General features: G+C 46.1%; 1 protein-coding gene across 1 annotated transcript in view; it reads right to left on the bottom strand.

Annotated features, from left to right (window-relative positions):
* Window positions 1-17193, bottom strand: part of LOC119974859 — a 46371-nt gene extending 29178 nt beyond the window's left edge. Inside the window, exons 1-2 of the mRNA XM_038814174.1 lie at window positions 17085-17193; window positions 11023-11882 (exon numbers count right to left, since the gene is read on the bottom strand). Of these exons, the coding sequence (XP_038670102.1) occupies window positions 11023-11707 (685 nt within the window). The 5' untranslated portion in view covers window positions 11708-11882; window positions 17085-17193. The remainder of the gene's footprint in view (window positions 1-11022; window positions 11883-17084) is intronic.
* Window positions 17194-17382: the final 189 nt, after the last annotated feature.

Below are 17382 nucleotides of genomic sequence, written 5' to 3'. Positions count from 1 at the left end.
CAAGAACTTCTTTCAGGACTTGTGGGAGGAAACCGAAGCATCCGGAGGAAACGCACGCAGACACGGGGAGAACGTGCAGACTCCGCACAGACAGCGACCCAAGTTGGGAATCGAACCTGGGAACCTGGCGCTGTGAAGCCACAGTGCTAATTACTGTGCTACCGTATTGTCAAAGACTTGTGAGGAGTTTGAATGGGGAGCCTCTCACGTAGATGAAAATGTCTCTGCATACAATACAATTAATATTATAACTATGGGGAGTTTGTTGCAGTTGAGGGAAACATTAACAGCTTGTTTGGCAAAAACCAGTTATTTTCTTTATCAAATGTTGGGGTTAATTATTGTCCTGAGTTCTGATTATCCAGGTAAATATTTTTTCTAAAACCCGCAGCGTAATTATTTGTGTGGTTCTCCTGTTTGCACGGCTGACTAAACGCTGGCAAGCTCTGACTCCAGAATATATAAAGACCAGCAAAGTCAGCCTCTGAAAGCTGGCAGATCATTGCCGAGAAATGCTGCAATGGAATAAAAACGGCAAATAGTATTTTGCTTTTGTTTTTTTTTTGCAATGAGAGTCTTGAAACTGCAAAAATCTACATTGTGTTTCGTAAAGTTCTGTTCCCCTTGTGCCTTCCTTTGTAGGCAATTTAAAAAGCAGCCACTGTGACAGAGCTTTTGGCTTTCAGAAGTGGCATGCTCAGCCAGAACATGATCAGTGACACAGAAAATGAGACTTAATTCAGCCAAAGTGTTGAAGGTAAGCAGTGTGCAGTTGGGGATTGAACGGAGATGCTGCTATGGAGGAGCCCGAGGTAGCTTGTAGGCCAAAACCATATCCATTCTCAAGTATGCTTTTGGATAAAAGAAGGGAAAAGTCAAGATCCAACTTCCATCTGCTGCTGCAACCAGGCAAGTGAATGCACCAGATGGCCAACCACGTCAATCATTGCTGTAGGCATACAATGATAACTAGACATGTGAAAGTGACCGGTGGACAAAGCCAGCAAAGCAATGTGATGAGCTACTGTACAGATGGAAACAGAGGGTCTGAAGATAAGGCCAGAGGAATTAAAACAGGAAAGGCACCAAACTTCAATCAGACTAATCCTGGATAGGAAGCTGGTTGGCTGAGAGGAAACAAAGAGTAGGAATTAATGGGTTCTTTTCAAATTGGCAGGCAGTAATCGGTGCCACAGGGATCGGTGCTGGGACCCCAGCTATTCACAATATCTATTAATGATTTGGATGAGGGAACAAAATGTAAAGTCTCAAAGTTTGCAGATGCTACCAAGTTGGGTGGTAGGGTGAGCTGTGAAGAAGATGCAGAGATCCTACAACATGATCTGGACAGGTTGGGCGAGTGGGCAAATCAATGGCAGATGCAGTGTAATTTGGATGAGTGTGAGGTTATTCAGTTTGGAAGCTAAAACAGGAAGGCAAATTACTGCCTGAACAGTTGTAAATTTGGAGAGGGGAGTGTGCAGTGGGACCTGGGTGTCCTTGTGTACCAGTCGCTGAAGGTAAGCACGCAGGTGCAGCGGGCGGTAAAGACGGCTAATGGTATGTTGGCCTTCATTGCAAGAGGTTTCAAGTAAAAGAGCATGGATGTGTGTTGCAATTATACAGGGCCTTGGTGAGACCACACCTAGAATATTGTGTGCAGTTTTGGTCTCCTTCTCTGAGGAAGGATGTTCTTGCTCTCGACAGAGTGCAGCGAAGGTTTACCAGACTGATTCCAGGGATGGCGGGACTGTCATATGAGGAGAGATTGACTAGGTTAGGATTGTTCTTGCTGGAATTCAGAAGAATGAGGGGGGATCTCATAGAGACTTATAAAATTCTAACAGGACTAGACAGGGTAGATGCAGGGAGGTTGTTCCCGATGATGGGTGCGTCGAGAACCAGGGGTTAAAGTCTGAGGATTCAGGATAAACTATTTCGGACAGAGATGAGGAGATATTTCTTCACCCAAAGAGTGGTGAGCCTGTGGAACTCATTACCACAGGAAGTAGCTGATGCTAAAACATTGAATATATTTAAGAGGCTAGATATAGAACTTGGGATGAATGGGATCAAAGGTTATGGGGAGAAAGCAGGATTAGGCTAGAGTTGGATGGGCAGCCATGATCGTGATAAATGGTGGAGCAGGCTCGAAGTGCCAAAAGGCCTCCTCTGCTCCTATCTTCAATGTATCTATGTATGTAACAATAAAGGCATTTGTGCCATGTCACAAATGGTTTGTTGTTTATTCAATCTGATCAAACAGGAGGTTCAGAAGTGATTGCCAATTTAGGTACATTAAGACCATGGTGATCTACCAGGGCCTAGCTTTAAGGCCAATTAAATTGGATATCCTAAATTAAAGAATTGGGCATTTTAAAATCATAATGCAATCAAACCTCAGGCAGGCTGTTGGAATTCAGACTTAACAAAAGTCAAATACACAACCAACAGACAAGCTGCCAAAACAGGTCTGGATCAGCCCCATCAATCACCCATTAAGAGATCATCGCACCCTATAGATATGCACAGGTCTATCGTCAGCAGCTCAGATCAGGCCAGACGTTCTGTCACCCAAAGTTTCTGCTGTTACCTTATGTGGGCACAGTACAAAGTCCGACATGAATCCAAGGTCTCGGGTGAGGCTGTACTCATGTGCGTGGAACCTGGCTATACGTTTCTGCTCGGCGATTCTGCGTTGTCATGCGTCCTGAAGACCGCCTTGGTGAATGCTTACCCGAAGATCAGAGGCTGAATGCCCTTGACTGCTGAAGTATTCCCCGACTGCAAGGGAACATTGCTGCCTGGCGATTGTCGTGTGATGTCCATTCATCCGTTGTCGCAGCGTCTGCATGGTCTCGCCAATGTACCACGCTTCGGGACATCCTTTCCTGCAGTGTATGAGGCAGACAACGTTGGCCAAGTCGCACGAATATGTACCGTGTACCTGGTGGATGGTGTTGTCATGTGTAATGGTGGTACCCATGTCGATGATCTGGCACGTCTTGCAGCGATTGCTATGGCAGGGTTGTGTGGTGTGGTGGTCGCAGTTCTGAAGGCTGGGTAGTTTGCTGCAAACAGTGGTTTGTTTAAGGTTGCGCTTTGTTTGAAGGCAAGCAGTGGGGGTGTGGGGATGACCTTGGCAAGATGTTCGTCTTCATCGATGACGTGTTGAAGGCTGCGAAGAAGATGTCGTAGTTTCTCCTCTCAGGGGAAGTACTGGACGATGAAGGGTACTCTGTCGGTTGTGTCCCATGTTTGTCTTCTGAGGAAGCCGGTGCGGTTTTTTGCTGTGGCGCTGTTGGAACTGTCGATCGATGAGTCGAACACCATATCCCATTCGTACGAGGGCATCTTTCAGCGTCTGTAGATGTCTGTTACGCTCCTCCTCATCTGAGCAGATCCTGTGTATTCGGAGGGCTTGTCCATAGTGGATAGCTTCTTTATATGGGAACAGGCTATGTGCAGCCCACACCACCAGAGATGGGACACTGGGGGCATGCTCTGGTGTGGTGTCAAACGGTCATCAACTGGACCATTGGATGCTGAGACCCTCCTCCTCCCGAGGCATCATTTGTAGATAGCCAGAGGAAATGGCAAAAGGGCGCGAAGGAAGAGGGATAAAAATAGGCACCAAAGGCACATCAGCAGCGAAGGCTCAGCGTGGGAGATGACATTGACCAGACCAGAGAAGACCAGATGAGAGAAGGAAGGAAGGAAGAGACTGCCAGCAAGGACCACCCTAGTGAAGACGGACCAAAGGAACACAGTGATCAAATCTTTGTGGTAGTATACACTGATCTTGGGTAACGATTGAGGGACTTTTCACAGTAACTTCATTGCAGTGTTGTCTACTTGTTACGATAAAGATTATTATATATTTAGTGGGTAATTTATGGGTTAACTGTTAAATAAATATTGTTGAATTTGTGTTTGTGGCTGGTTCTCCTCATTAATAAAGACACCTAGGTAAACCCTTTGAGTCAGTAAACTGGTCGAAAGTATCTGAGATTTTACAGATACAACAAGGCACAATAGTATGTGAAACAGAAGTGATAGAAGCACCACTTCAGGCTTAAAGCAACAACAGCAGGACACTAATCAATAGCAATCATCAGAGAAGTATCTCCAATCAGAGGAATCAGAGATATGGACAAATCAACCGTGATGACGATTTCATCACAGAACTCCAAATGTCTCAATTGCTACTGTTAACAATGGAATATAATCCACTGTTTTATTATAACAACAGCTTAGGGAAGAGGTCCATCAGATTTGAATTAGTCAGGATCTGTGAAGACAGCACACTGTGTAAACACACAGATTGAAGGAAGGACTGAATGAGTGTGGCAAAGACTACCTTCTGCAAACCACAGAGATGAACACAAAATAAATCAGGCCTTTTGAGTGCAAAGAAGACACATGTTTGGTAGGAAAATGGAAACATCACCTATATCTTCGAAAATACTGCAGTAGAGGACCAAACTTGTCTGGGGATACACATGAACAAATCATTAAAATTAAACCAGTTAAAAGCGCTAAAAAAGCATTAGGATTTATCTCCAAGGGTGTAGAATTGTACATAAGTCATGCTTAATTACATGCAAGTGGAGGGCACTAATTGGGGTTTCACCTGAGCACATATAAAGAGACATTCACTAAAATGGGGAGGAGTTGAGTTAGGAGGTGTACCCTTGCAATGGTTCACAATGTGAATAAATGTGCGGCTTGAGTAAAGATTGGCTCCAGTATCATCCTTCACCACTGGCTTTCTGAACTTGTAGGACACTGGTCAGGTCCCATCTGATGTTTGGTCCACCATTCTGATCTGCCTACAATCAAAATCTTTGGCTCTGTAAAGACTTAAATACCTGCAAATGCTCACATTCAAAGTATCGTCTTGCATCTTTGACCTTGTCTATATAAATGTTTCTGGAACCTACCTCTCCATTCACTTGAGGAAGGAGCAGTGCTCCAAAAGCTAGTGATTTGAAACAAACCTGTTGGATTTTAACCTGGTGTAAGACTTCCTACTGTACAATCAAAAGGACACAGAAGCAGGAAGCACTGAGGGATTATGGCTGTCGCGGAAGGACTTTATTCTTCAGAAAAGCTAAGTTTTGGAGGTGACCTGATGGAGATAGTGGGTTGGATTAGTAGTAGTGGAGAGTGTTTCCGTTTGTGGAGGAATCCAAAACTAGGGACTGTGAAGACAAGATATTTACTTATAAATACAGTAGGGAAATGAAGAGAAATGTTTTGACTCAAAGTGGCTAGAATGTGGAACACACTGTGAGAGGATGTAGTTGAGGCAAATAGTTTAGATATTTTCAAAAGAAAACTATAATAGTACATGAAAGGAAAGGGAAGCTGTAAGACTGAGATGAGATGGATGGAATGGTAGGAAGTTCATGCAGAATGTAAACTGCAGCATAGATTAGGGCCCCGTGGCCTGTTTTTTGTGCTATATATTGTAAGTTTATCTAAGACATGAATTCAGTCCTACGTTTTAATGACTGTCTGATCATGGGATGGATTGTATCTCATCCAAATGATAATATCCACATAACATCCGATCGATGGCTTCAAGATATCAACAGAAAAGGACAGGGTAGATAAATATAAACTATTTCTACTAGTTGGAGAATCTAAAACTAGGGGGCGCATAGTCACAAAATTCAGGACGGACCACTCAGTCAGAATGTTAGGAAACATTTCTTCACACAAAGGGTGGTGGAAGTTTGGAATTTTCTCCCACAAACAGCAGTTGAAGCCAGATCAGTTGTTAATTTGAAATCTGAGATAGATAGATGTTTTTGTTTAGCGAAGATCTTAAGGGATATGGGCCAAAGGCAGGTATGATCTCATTGAATGGCGGAACAGGCTCGAGGGGCTGAGTGGCCTACTTCCTGTTCTTATATTCCTATGATCCAGAGAGGTCCTCAATTCTGAAGGCATTTCAGCTACATCATTATAATACACATCCAGGAACATGTGTCACGTGAGAGTCCCTTTAAGAAAAGTGTGTTTATCAAAAAGCTGCAGTGATGTCGTTGTGCGGGTAGAGCTAAGCTGTGTGTCTGGCTTTTTAGTTTCCTTGAGCTGGAAGCTGTTTCTTGGCTCTGAGTTTTAGTTTCATTTTCAGTTGAAGAGCTGCATTCAAACCAAGGAGGTGTTCTCTCTCGCTCTGCCTACTAAAGAATGTCTCCAGATCACTTGATGATTTCAAAGTAATACCTGTTTCTGTAAGAAATGCAAACCTACTGTCTTTGTTAAAAAGGATTTTTGACTTATGGATGTTGTTAGGAAAGTTATTAAGGGTTATCTATAGAGTGTTGTATCTGTGGGGGTTATCAGTGTTGATAGGATGTTTACCGTGTGTTTATAAAATGTTATCTGGATTCATAGAATAAACATTGTTTTAGTTTAAACATACTTTAGGTCTCTGTTGCATCACACCTGTAAAGTGGGCCCTTGTGCTCCCCATAACCAAAATCTATTAAACGTTGTGGGTCAGGTGAACTCCATGATATACGTTGGTGTTCTCTAAACCCTGGCCCATAATACATGCCCAATTTATTAATTGCAGTTAGGGGTGGTGTGGAACGGGAAGACAAGTTCATTTGATGCCAAATAAGAATTCAAGGTCTGTGTCAGGTGGTAACCTTTTGTCTGCACCAATAATGGACAGTGGGCAATAATGTATGGATTGAAATTGTGTGAAAATGTTAATATCGCATGCCTACGCATCAGGAGAGATAAAGGTAAGTGGGAAAGTTACTTTTAATTTAACAACATATTTTTAATTTTGACCTTTAGTTTAGAAATTTAGAATTGTAAAAATCCAGAACAGCTCACAAAAACTATCCCGACCAAAATCCAGACAATTCATAATCCTAAAACCGAAAATTCAAAAATGTGATTCTGAAATAAATGATGGGAAATGATGATTAACTCTGACAGGTGTAAAGATTTTAGGACTGCAATTTAAGTAATTAGGAAATAAGAAATGAAGTTCACAGTGAGAAGAAACGGTACAGAGTGAGGCATACCTAGAATGACAATATGGAGAAAAATAAAATTGATTATTCCCTGTATTAAACATCTCTTTATTTGTTTTCTATTTGGAAATTTGCTTTGGATCACTGACATCAATTTTTGCAGTTAAGTGAGGAAATGTGGAATCATGCCTTTGTGATTACAGCTGCGCAATCTAATAAAATCTAAATCACTTCATTCTCACCTCTTTTAAATAATAGAAACTCCTCAACTCCAGCTCAGTGCTATTTTCTGGTAAAGCTTCCATTTGTTCTCATTTTGAGTTAGTGTCGAGAGAACAGCGAAACCTGTACCTCACTTACCATTCCATGATGTCCTGTACAACCCACCGATTGTTCACCTTCCATCTCAGCGCCCCATATGGAGCACCCTTACTCAACAAGATTTACCAGCAGACATCCTCGCGATCAGTCATTTTTAAACTCAGGGTCGTGACCCGCGGGTGGGCGGGTGTTGGGAGGGGCGCGAGCGATCAGTTGCGGTCTTCCTGATCACGGGAAGATGTGCCCAACTGCTGCGAGCAGCTTTTAAACATGCCACCCATGACCGGCCTTCAAGAATGTTGGCCGTCCTTCGCATGCACGTCCCTTCAGCCGGATCTAGCAGTGCGTAGGCCCAGAGCCCAGCGGGGAAAACTGCTGCCTCTTGACATCAGCGTGCTGTCCCAGGACCAGATGCGGTTGGCCAGCGTGGGCTGTGAAGGTCGGTATGGGTCCCGAAGTTCGACCAGTTGGTAAAAGTGGATCCCCGGAAAAAAAGTTTGAGAAACACTGCTCTGGATCAAGGAATGGGATACAAGAGTAGTCGCTAACGAGTTCCTTTTGACAAAACCCCATCATTCGAAAGGCAGGCTTTTAGCTGCAACGGTAATAGTGGTCCTACTTTGGGCAGCACAGTAGGATTGTGGTTAGCACAATTGCTTCACAGCTTCAGGGTCCCAGGTTCGATTCCCAGCTTGGGTCACTGTCTGTGCGGAGTCTGCACATTCTCCCCGTGTGTGCGTGGGTTTCGTCCGGGTGCTCCGGTTTCCTCCCACAGTCCAAAGATGTGCAGGTTAGGTGGATTGAAATGAAAATGAAAACTGAAAATCGGTTATTGTCACGAGTAGGCTTCAAATGAAGTTACTGTGAAAAGCCCCTAGTCGCCACATTCTGGCGCCTGTTCAGGGAGGCTGGTACGGGAATTGAACCGTGCTGCTGGCCTGCCTTGGTCTGCTTTCAAAGCCAGCGATTTAGCCCTGTGCTAAACAGCCCCTGGTAAATTGCCCTTAGTGTCCAAAATTGCCCTTAGTGTTGGGTGGGGTTACTGGGTTATTGGGATAGGGTGGAGGTGTGGGCTTGAGTAGGGTGCTCTTTCCAAGAGCTGGTGCAGACTCGATGGGCCGAATGACCTCCTTCTGCACTGTAAATTCTATGAAATCAGTCCTTGCTAAATACGTTCAGGATGGGTCAGAGTCATTGTGCACCAAACCTCCAACGCTGGGGCCTCACTACAAACCCCTTTCCCTCGCTGCCAATTTTATTTGCCCTCTGACCACCGTGTGAGACTGAACCAGACCGTTTGCAACCTCAGCATTTTATTTGACACTGAGCTGAGCTTCGGACTCCACTGCATCACCAAGACTGCCTACTTGCACCTTTGTAATGTCTCTTGACGCAGCCTATCACCCGGTTGCTCTTGTTACATCTAAATTCGACTATTCCAATACACTCCTGGCTGACCTCCGTTCTTCCACCCTCCCTTAACTTCAGCTCATGCGAAGCCCTGCCATCCAGATTCTTGCACCAAGTCCTCTTCATGCATCAGCCCAGTGCTTGTTCACTGATCTTCACAGACTCCTGGTCCAGCAATGCCTCAAACTTAAAATTCTCATCATAGTGTTCAAATTTCTCCATGGTCTCCCCGTCAATTGTCATGAACTTGGGGGTAAGCTTAAATAGGTGCAAGGGCATTCATTATTTGAGCACATATGAAGAGACATTTATTGATACTGGCGTGTGAACAACGGTTGTACACTTGTAATGTTCACTTTGTGAATAAATCTAAACAGAGTCGAGACTGACTTCTGCTCTCCTTCACCTACTGGCTGTTAGAGGTTTAACACTCGCCCCATCATACCTCTGTAACTTCCTCCAGCACTTCCAGCCATTCCTCCAATTCTGTTTTCTTTTGCACCCGATTTCCCGTTACCCATCCATTGTTAAGGAAGGGGTTCAGAGACTTTCCAATTAGATATCTTATTGATGTTAAGTATCCAATAATTGACACTGATATGTAAAGAGCTTGCAGGTGGCACTTGTTTGGTGTGATGTAGTGATAGGGTTTTGTATAGAGCGTGTTCAAGGAAAATAAAGGTGTCTTGGGAAAGGAGCAGAACTCTTGATTCTTTACTGAACAGCAGCCAGAAGTTAATATTGATCAGGGGTGTGGCTTCAACAGTCTAGGTCCTAGGCTCTGGCATTTTCTTCTTAAATCTCTCCTCCTTAAGATGCTCCTTAAAATCTACCTCTTTGATCTATTATCCTCCTTTTCTGGCTGTGTCAAATTGTGTCTGGTAAATCGCTGGTGAAGCGCCTTGGGAGGTGCTATATAAATGAAAGTTTTGTTATTCATGAAAGAGGGTCAGGCACGGGAGGAATTAGTTTCAACAGGCCAAAAAGTCAATTTCTCGCCTTGAATTTTCTTTGCTTTTTATGATATCATTATCACCATTATTACATCATGGCAAGTTATCCATCATGCATGTTATTCATTGTTTACACACTCTTCAGTTACATTATTTTCTAACATCCAAAGTTCCATATAGATGCACCCCTGATGATATTTATCCTCTTTTATCTATTCTTTCATGGGTCTTGCGCATCACTGGCAAGACCAGCATTTGTTGCCCATCCCTGGAGTGGCTATTACAGAGGGCATTGCTGTGGGTCACATGTAGGCCAGACCAGATAAGGATGACAGATTTCCATCCCCTAAAGGGCATTAGTAAACCAGATAGGTTTTCCCGACAGCCGACAATGGTTTCTCCACCATCCACCGTCAGACATGGTGGAGCGGCACGGTGGTTAGCACTGCTGCCTCACAGCGCCAGGGACCTGGGTTTGATTCTGGCCTTGGGCAACCATCTGTGTGGAGTTTTTACGTTCTCCCCGTGTCTGTGTGGGTTTCCTCCGGGTGCTCCGGTTTCCTCCCACAGTCCAAGGATGTGCAGGTTAGGTGGATTGGCCCTTAGTGTCCAAAGATGTTCAGGTATGGAGTTTGCGGGGACGGGGCAGGGGAGTAGGCCTAGGCGGGGCATTCGTTTGAAGGGTTGGTTCAGTCTTGATGGGTCAAACGGCCTCATTCTGCACTGTAGAGATTCTATGGATTTAGACTCACGTCCCCAAAGCATTATCCTGGGTCCCTGGATTACTAGTACAGAGACAATACCATCGCCTCCCAATATCCATCCCCACTTTGCAATGGAATTGGTATTTGCTATTCATCTTCAATACCTGGCACATTATTTCCATTTTCTTATACTATTCGGGAAACCAAACAACGGAACAGGCTGATTGGATTCATACATGGGATTGTATTGAGTGAAAGTTGGTAAATTGAATTTTATGAAAATGTTGCAAAATATATTTTATCTTCATGCTGAATACAGATATACATCTAGATGCTCCAGGTGTTCAATTTTGGATTCAACCACAGGTGGATAAGAAATAAATTTGAGTTAGAAATAGTTAGACCAATTGGATAATTATGTGGGGAGAATATTTGCTGGGTTGCTGAAAAAAGGCAGGTGGGGGGGGGGGGGGGGGGGGGGGGTTTGGAAGCAGGCGGCTGTGAGACTCACTCTTACAGAGAGCCAGCACAGGGACAATGAGCCGAATGGCCTTCTTCTGCATTGTGGACTTTCAACTGTTCCATGATTAGTATAATATTAAAGTATCGAATATAATGATATCTACAATATACCTGTCACAGTCTTCAGTTCTCTCTTTACTGCCTCTAGGTCTGCATTCACTAAGGCGGTACAGCCCAGGAAATCCATGCTGGCATTTGATCTCTGCACTTCCAAGTGACTCGTCACTAGGTTATTAAAAAACCTGCGCAGGGCCGTATGGCCATGGACAGACGCTGGCGTAAGGGTCTGGATCTCTCCGGCACCACAGATGTGAACTGCGTCTTGCTGATTATGAAGAATGAAGGCGACGGATTTGACCTTCTTTCCACTTAAAGCCTGGGCAACCTGTGCTAGAATGGAATCCAGTGTGGAAGACTCATACACATAATGCACCACAGTCACGTGTTGCCACGACACATCTGTAATATCCGAACAACGTTTAACTTTGTCGCAGATTATTAATAGCCTCCGCGTGGATAAACAGTACGTGACATCCAGTGCAACAGTCGGGCCTTTTCCCTCTGCAGATTGTCCTTCTGTAGTGTGTTGAACCGAGTGATTTCCACCGTGTCCAGCTCTGGAGCAGTATGTCAACTCCACTTCAGTCCTGCCTGGGCTCTTTCTTTTCTTAAACTCTTTTGCGCTACTTGAACGCAGCTCAAACTTGTTCTCAGATGAATCTGATATAACCCCACTGTCTGTCTGCATTGAAGATCTCCTCGGCTTGCAATCCGAGTCAATAGCACTACCACTCATTTTGGATGGCAAAGCAATGCATTCAGGTCTGGTAAGGTTTCTGAATGGGGTTTGTGTGTCGATTTGAATGGTGCTGCACCAGCTTGTTTCATCTTCTACGTTTCTCAGTGTGTGTTTGAACAGTGACCTGGGTGGTGTGCCACATGGGATCGTCAAAAACAGCTCTTGGCCTTTCCTGCCAAAAGAAAACAGATATTCTTTTTAGAAGGAAAACACAAAGGTAAAACTGCAGAGTCAGAAGTACTGGATACTGTGACACTGTGTTTACTGGAACCCCCACATGTGCCCTCAGGCGCCGAGGTCCCAGGTTCGATTCCAGCTCCGGGTCACTGTCTGTGTGGAGTTTGCACGTTCTCCCCGTGTTTGCTTGGGTTTCGCCCCCACAACCCAAAGATGTGCAGATTAGGTGGATTGGCCACGTTAAATTGCCCATTAATTGGAAAAAATGAATTGGATATTCTAAATTTATTTTTAAAAAGTGTCCTCAGAAAATAAGATCAGTGACCTGCACTGCTCATTTTTCAAACCAAAATCATCTTTTTTTTTCTTATAAATCTAGAGTACCCAATTCATTTTTTCCAATTGAGGGGCAATTTAGCTTTGCCAATCCACTTTCCCTGCACATCTTTGGATTGTGGGGCCGTAACCCACGCAAACATGAGGAGAATGTGCAAACTCCACACAAACAGTGACCCAGGGCCGGGATTGAACCTGAGACCTCAGCACCGTGAGGCAGCGGTACTAACCACTGTGCCACTGTGCTGCCCCAACTGAAATCACCTCACGCGTCCCTCAGTGTGTCCAGGCTGTCCTCTGGAAAGAGGAGTGAAGAAAAAAAAGCACGTGCTCAAAATATCGTCAATGCATTTTCAACTCTGCAATATCTGTGAATGGCGAATGCAGGAACTGAGACGTTTCACAACATCAGCATCCTCTACGAGAGAGAAAGCTAAGGGATAGCCTAACAGGGGGTTTTAAAATGATGAAGGGCGTTCATTGAGCAGATTTATCCACACATAGGGAATTCATAGGAAACTAACAGCCACTGTCACTGATAAAATCTAAAAGGGAATTCACAAGAAACCTCTTCACCCATTGAAGGGGGGGGGGGGGGGAGGGGGGGGGGGGTGGTTAGAATGTGGACAGTGCCACCTCCTCAATTACTGGAGGAAAGTACCATGGGGAAATTTAAAGAGAAGTTAAGATGTACTTATGAGAGAGAAAAGAATAGAAGAAAATGTTGATAGGGTTAGATATAGGGTGGGGGGAGGTTCCTGTGTGGAGCCTGAACGCTGGCCTGAACCCAATGGCATATTTATGCACTGAGGCTCAGCTATCATAGAATCATAGAATCCCTACAGTGTAGAAAGAAGCCATTCGGCCCGTAAAGTCTGCACTGACCCTCTCAAAGAGCACCCTACCTCGGCCCACCCTATCCCAGTAACCCTTTGGTCAGTAAGGGGCAATTTATCATGGCTTTCCACCTAACCTGCACACCTCTGGACTTTGGGAGGAAACCAGGGCACCCAGAGGAAACCCACGCAGACACCGGGAGAACGTGCAAACTCCACACAGTCACCCAAGGCTGGAGTTGAACCCGGGTCCCTGGCACTGTGAGGCAGCGTGCCACAGCAATGCTGACCACCGTTTCACCGTGCCATAGCAATGTTAACCACCATGCCATCATATAGGGCATTGAGGAGGCCAGACCAGGAGTACTGTGTGCAGTTTTGGTGTCCTTATCTGAGGAAGGATGTTCTTTCTATGGAGGGAGTGCAACAAAGGTCTACTAGTCTGATTCCTGGGACGATGGGACTCTCATATAAGGAGAGACTAAGTCAGTTGGGATTATATCCATTGGAGTTTAGAAGAGTGAGAGGCGATCTCAAAGAAATTTATAAAATTCTAACAGGATTAGATAGGGTAGATTCAGAAAGAATGTTCCCAATGGTGGGGGAGTCCAGAACTAGGTGTCACAAGTTGAGGATAATGGATAAACCTTTTAGGACTGAGGTGTGGAGAAATGTCTTCACCCAGAGAGCTATGAATCTATGGAATTCACTACCACAGAAAGTAGTTGAGGCCAAATGTCAAGAAGGAATTAGATATAGCTCTTCGGGCTAATGGAATATGGAGGAATCAGGCTAGTGAACCTGATGATCATAATGAATGGCGGTGCTCAAGGGCTGAATGACCTCCTCCTGCTTCTATTTTATATGTTTCTTTCTCCCCTTGTCTGAGTGGGTTTCCTCCGGGTGCTCCGGTTTCCTCCCACAAGCGCTGAAAGATGTGCTCCTTAGGTAATTTGAATGTTCTGAATTCTTCCTCTGTGTACACGGACAGGTGCCTGGAGTGTGGCAACTAGGGGCATTTCGCAGTAACTTCATTGCAGTGATTTAAATTTTTTTTTTAGAGTACCCAATTATTTTTTTCCAATTAAAGGGCAATTTAGTTTGGCCAATCCACCTAACCTGCACATCTTTGCGTTGTGGGGGCGAAACCCACGCAGGCGCGGGCAGAATGTGCAAACTCCATACCTCATTGCAGTGTTAATATAAGCCTACTTGTGACACTAATAAAGATTATTATTTATTCTTATTGTGCCACAGCAATGCAAACCACTGTGTCACTGTCACTCCACACAGTCACCCAAGGCTTGAATTGAACCCGGGTCCCTGGCGCTGTGAGGCACCAGGCCACAGCAATGCTAACAACCGTGCTGCAACAGTGCTAACCACCGTGTCACTATGCCACAGCGGTGCTAACTGCCATGCCACTGTACCACAACAGTGCTAATCACCTGTCACCATGCCCCAGCAGTGCTAACCACTGTGCCACAACAGTGCCACAACAGTGCTAACCAAAGTGCCACAGCAGTGCTAATCACAGTGCCACAACAGTGCTAACCACCATGCCACAACAATGTTAACCACCGTACCATAGCAGTGCTAACCACCGTGCCACAGCAGTGCTAACCACAGTGCCACAGCAGTGCTAACCACAGTGCCACAGCAGTGCTAACCACTGTGCCACAACAATGTTAACCACCGTGCCACAACAATGTTAACCACTGTGCCACAGCAGTGCTAACCACTGTGCCACAACAGTGCTAACCACAGTGCCACAGCAGTGCTAATCACAGTGCCACAACAATGTTAACCACCGTGCCACAACAATGTTAACCACTGTGCCACAGCAGTGCTAACCACTGTGCCACAACAGTGCTAACCACCGTGCCACAACAGTGCTAACCACCGTGCCACAACAGTGCTAATCACAGTGCCACAGCAGTGCTAATCACAGTGCCACAACAGTGCTAACCACAGTGCCACAACAATGCTAACCACAGTGCCACAACAATGTTAACCACCGTGCCACAGCAGTGCTAACCACAGTGCCACAACAGTGCTAACCACCGTGCCACAACAGTGCTAACCACCGTGCCACAACAGTGCTAACCACTGTGCCACAACAGTGCTAACCACCGTGCCACAACAGTGCTAACCACCGTGCCACAACAGTGCTAACCACCGTGCCACAACAGTGCTAACCAACATGCCACAACAGTGCTAACCACCACGATACAACAGCACTAACCATTGTGCTACAACAATGCTAACCACTGTGCCACAACAATGCTAACCACAGTGCCACAACAGTGCGAACCACAGTGCCACAACAGTGCTAACCACCGTGCCACAGCAGTGCTAACCAACGTGCCACAACAGTGCTAACCACCGTGCCACAGCAGTGCTAACCACAGTGCCACAGCAGTGCTAACCACAGTGCCACAACAATGTTAACCACCGTGCCACAACAATGTTAACCACTGTGCCACAGCAGTGCTAACCTCAGTGCTGAAACGATGCTAACCAACATGCCACAACAGTGCTAACCACCACGATACAACAGCACTAACCATTGTGCTACAACAATGCTAACCACTGTGCCACAACAATGCTAACCACTGTGCCACAACAGTGCGAACCGTGTCACAACAATGCGAACCACCGTGCCACAACAGTGCTAACCACTATGTCACAGTAGTGCTAATAGCCGTGCCACAACAATGCTAACCACCGTGCCACAACAGTGCTAACCATCATGCCACAACAGTGCCAACCACCGTGCCACAACAGTGCCAACCACCGTGCCACAACAGTGCCAACCACCGTGCCACAACTGTGTTAACTACCGTGCAACAACAGTGCTAACCACTGTGCCACAACAGTGCTAACCACCGTGCCACAACAGTGCTAACCACTGTGCCACAACAGCGCTAACCATCGTTCCACAACAGTGCTAACCACTGTGCCACAACAGTGCTAACCATCGTGCCACAACAGTGCTAACCATCGTGCCACAACAGTGCTAACCATCGTGCAACAAGTGCTAACCACTGTGCCACAACAGTGCTAACCACCGTGCCACAAGTGTTAACCACTGTGCCACAACAGTGCTAACCATCGTACCACAAGTGTTAACCACTGTGCCACAACAGTGCTAACAACTGTGTCACAACAGTGCTAACCACCGTGCCACAGCAGTGCTAACCACCGTGCCACAACAATGTTAACCACCGTGCCACAATAGTGCTAACCACTGTGCCACAACAGTGCTAACAAAAGTGCCACAACAGTGCTAACCACCATGCCACAACAATGTTAACCACCGTGCCACAAAAATGTTAACCACCGTGCCACAACAGTGCTAACCACCGTGCCACAACAGTGCTAACCACTGTGCCACAACAGTGCTAACCACCGTGCCACAACAGTGCTAACCACCGTGCCACAACAGTGCTAACCACCGTGCCACAACAATGTTAACCACCGTGCCACAAAAATGTTAACCACCGTGCCACAACAGTGCTAACCACCGTGCCACAACAATGTTAACCACCGTGCCACAACAGTGCTAACCACCGTGCCACAACAGTGCTAACCACCGTGCCACAACAGTGCTAACCACCGTGCCACAACAGTGCTAACCACCGTGCCACAACAATGTTAACCACCGTGCCACAACAGTGCTAACCACCGTGCCACAACAGTGCTAACCACCATGCCACAACAATGTTAACCACCGTGCCACAACAATGTTAACCACTGCGTCATAGCAGTGCTAACCACAGTGCCACCCATCTTGCCCGATCATTTAACAAAAAATCTGCCCCCTCCTTCAGCGTTTCCTATCTGTGTGTTGGATTGGGGACAGATTTGTATTTGGTCAGAGTTTCAGCCCAGTGTGAAGCAGTCGGCTGGAAAGTTCAACAGCAATTTCTTGCATGAAACAAGGCGGGATGGGGTAAAGAAAGCCCCAGCTCCGCATGGGTGCTGCTAGCTCCGTGACCCTGACATTTTGTGCCCAGACTTACGCGCGTTCTTGCTCTTGAGCAGCTGACTGGCTTCCTCAACTCTGGCCGGTGCTCCTGGCCGCCGCCTCTGGCCGGTGCTCCCGGTGCTCCTGGCCGGGGCTCCTGGCCGCCGCCTCTGGCCGCTGCCTGCTCGCTGGGAGAGAGAGAGCCAGCACTGCGCTCATTGCATTCCGCCCCAAATCCCCTCGGTTCCTCCCCTGGAGACTTCAGGCGGGGGTCGAGACCCTCTGCTCTAAACTTGGGGAAAGCGGCCTCGGTCCCACAGTCAGCTGAAGTTGCAACCAGCGCAGCGAAAGCG

This window comes from Scyliorhinus canicula, chromosome 12, assembly GCF_902713615.1.
Source record: "Scyliorhinus canicula chromosome 12, sScyCan1.1, whole genome shotgun sequence".
Lineage (NCBI taxonomy): Eukaryota > Metazoa > Chordata > Chondrichthyes > Carcharhiniformes > Scyliorhinidae > Scyliorhinus > Scyliorhinus canicula.
The sequence above is the reverse complement of the archived record's forward strand: the minus strand, read 5'-3'. Positions and strand labels throughout refer to the sequence as shown.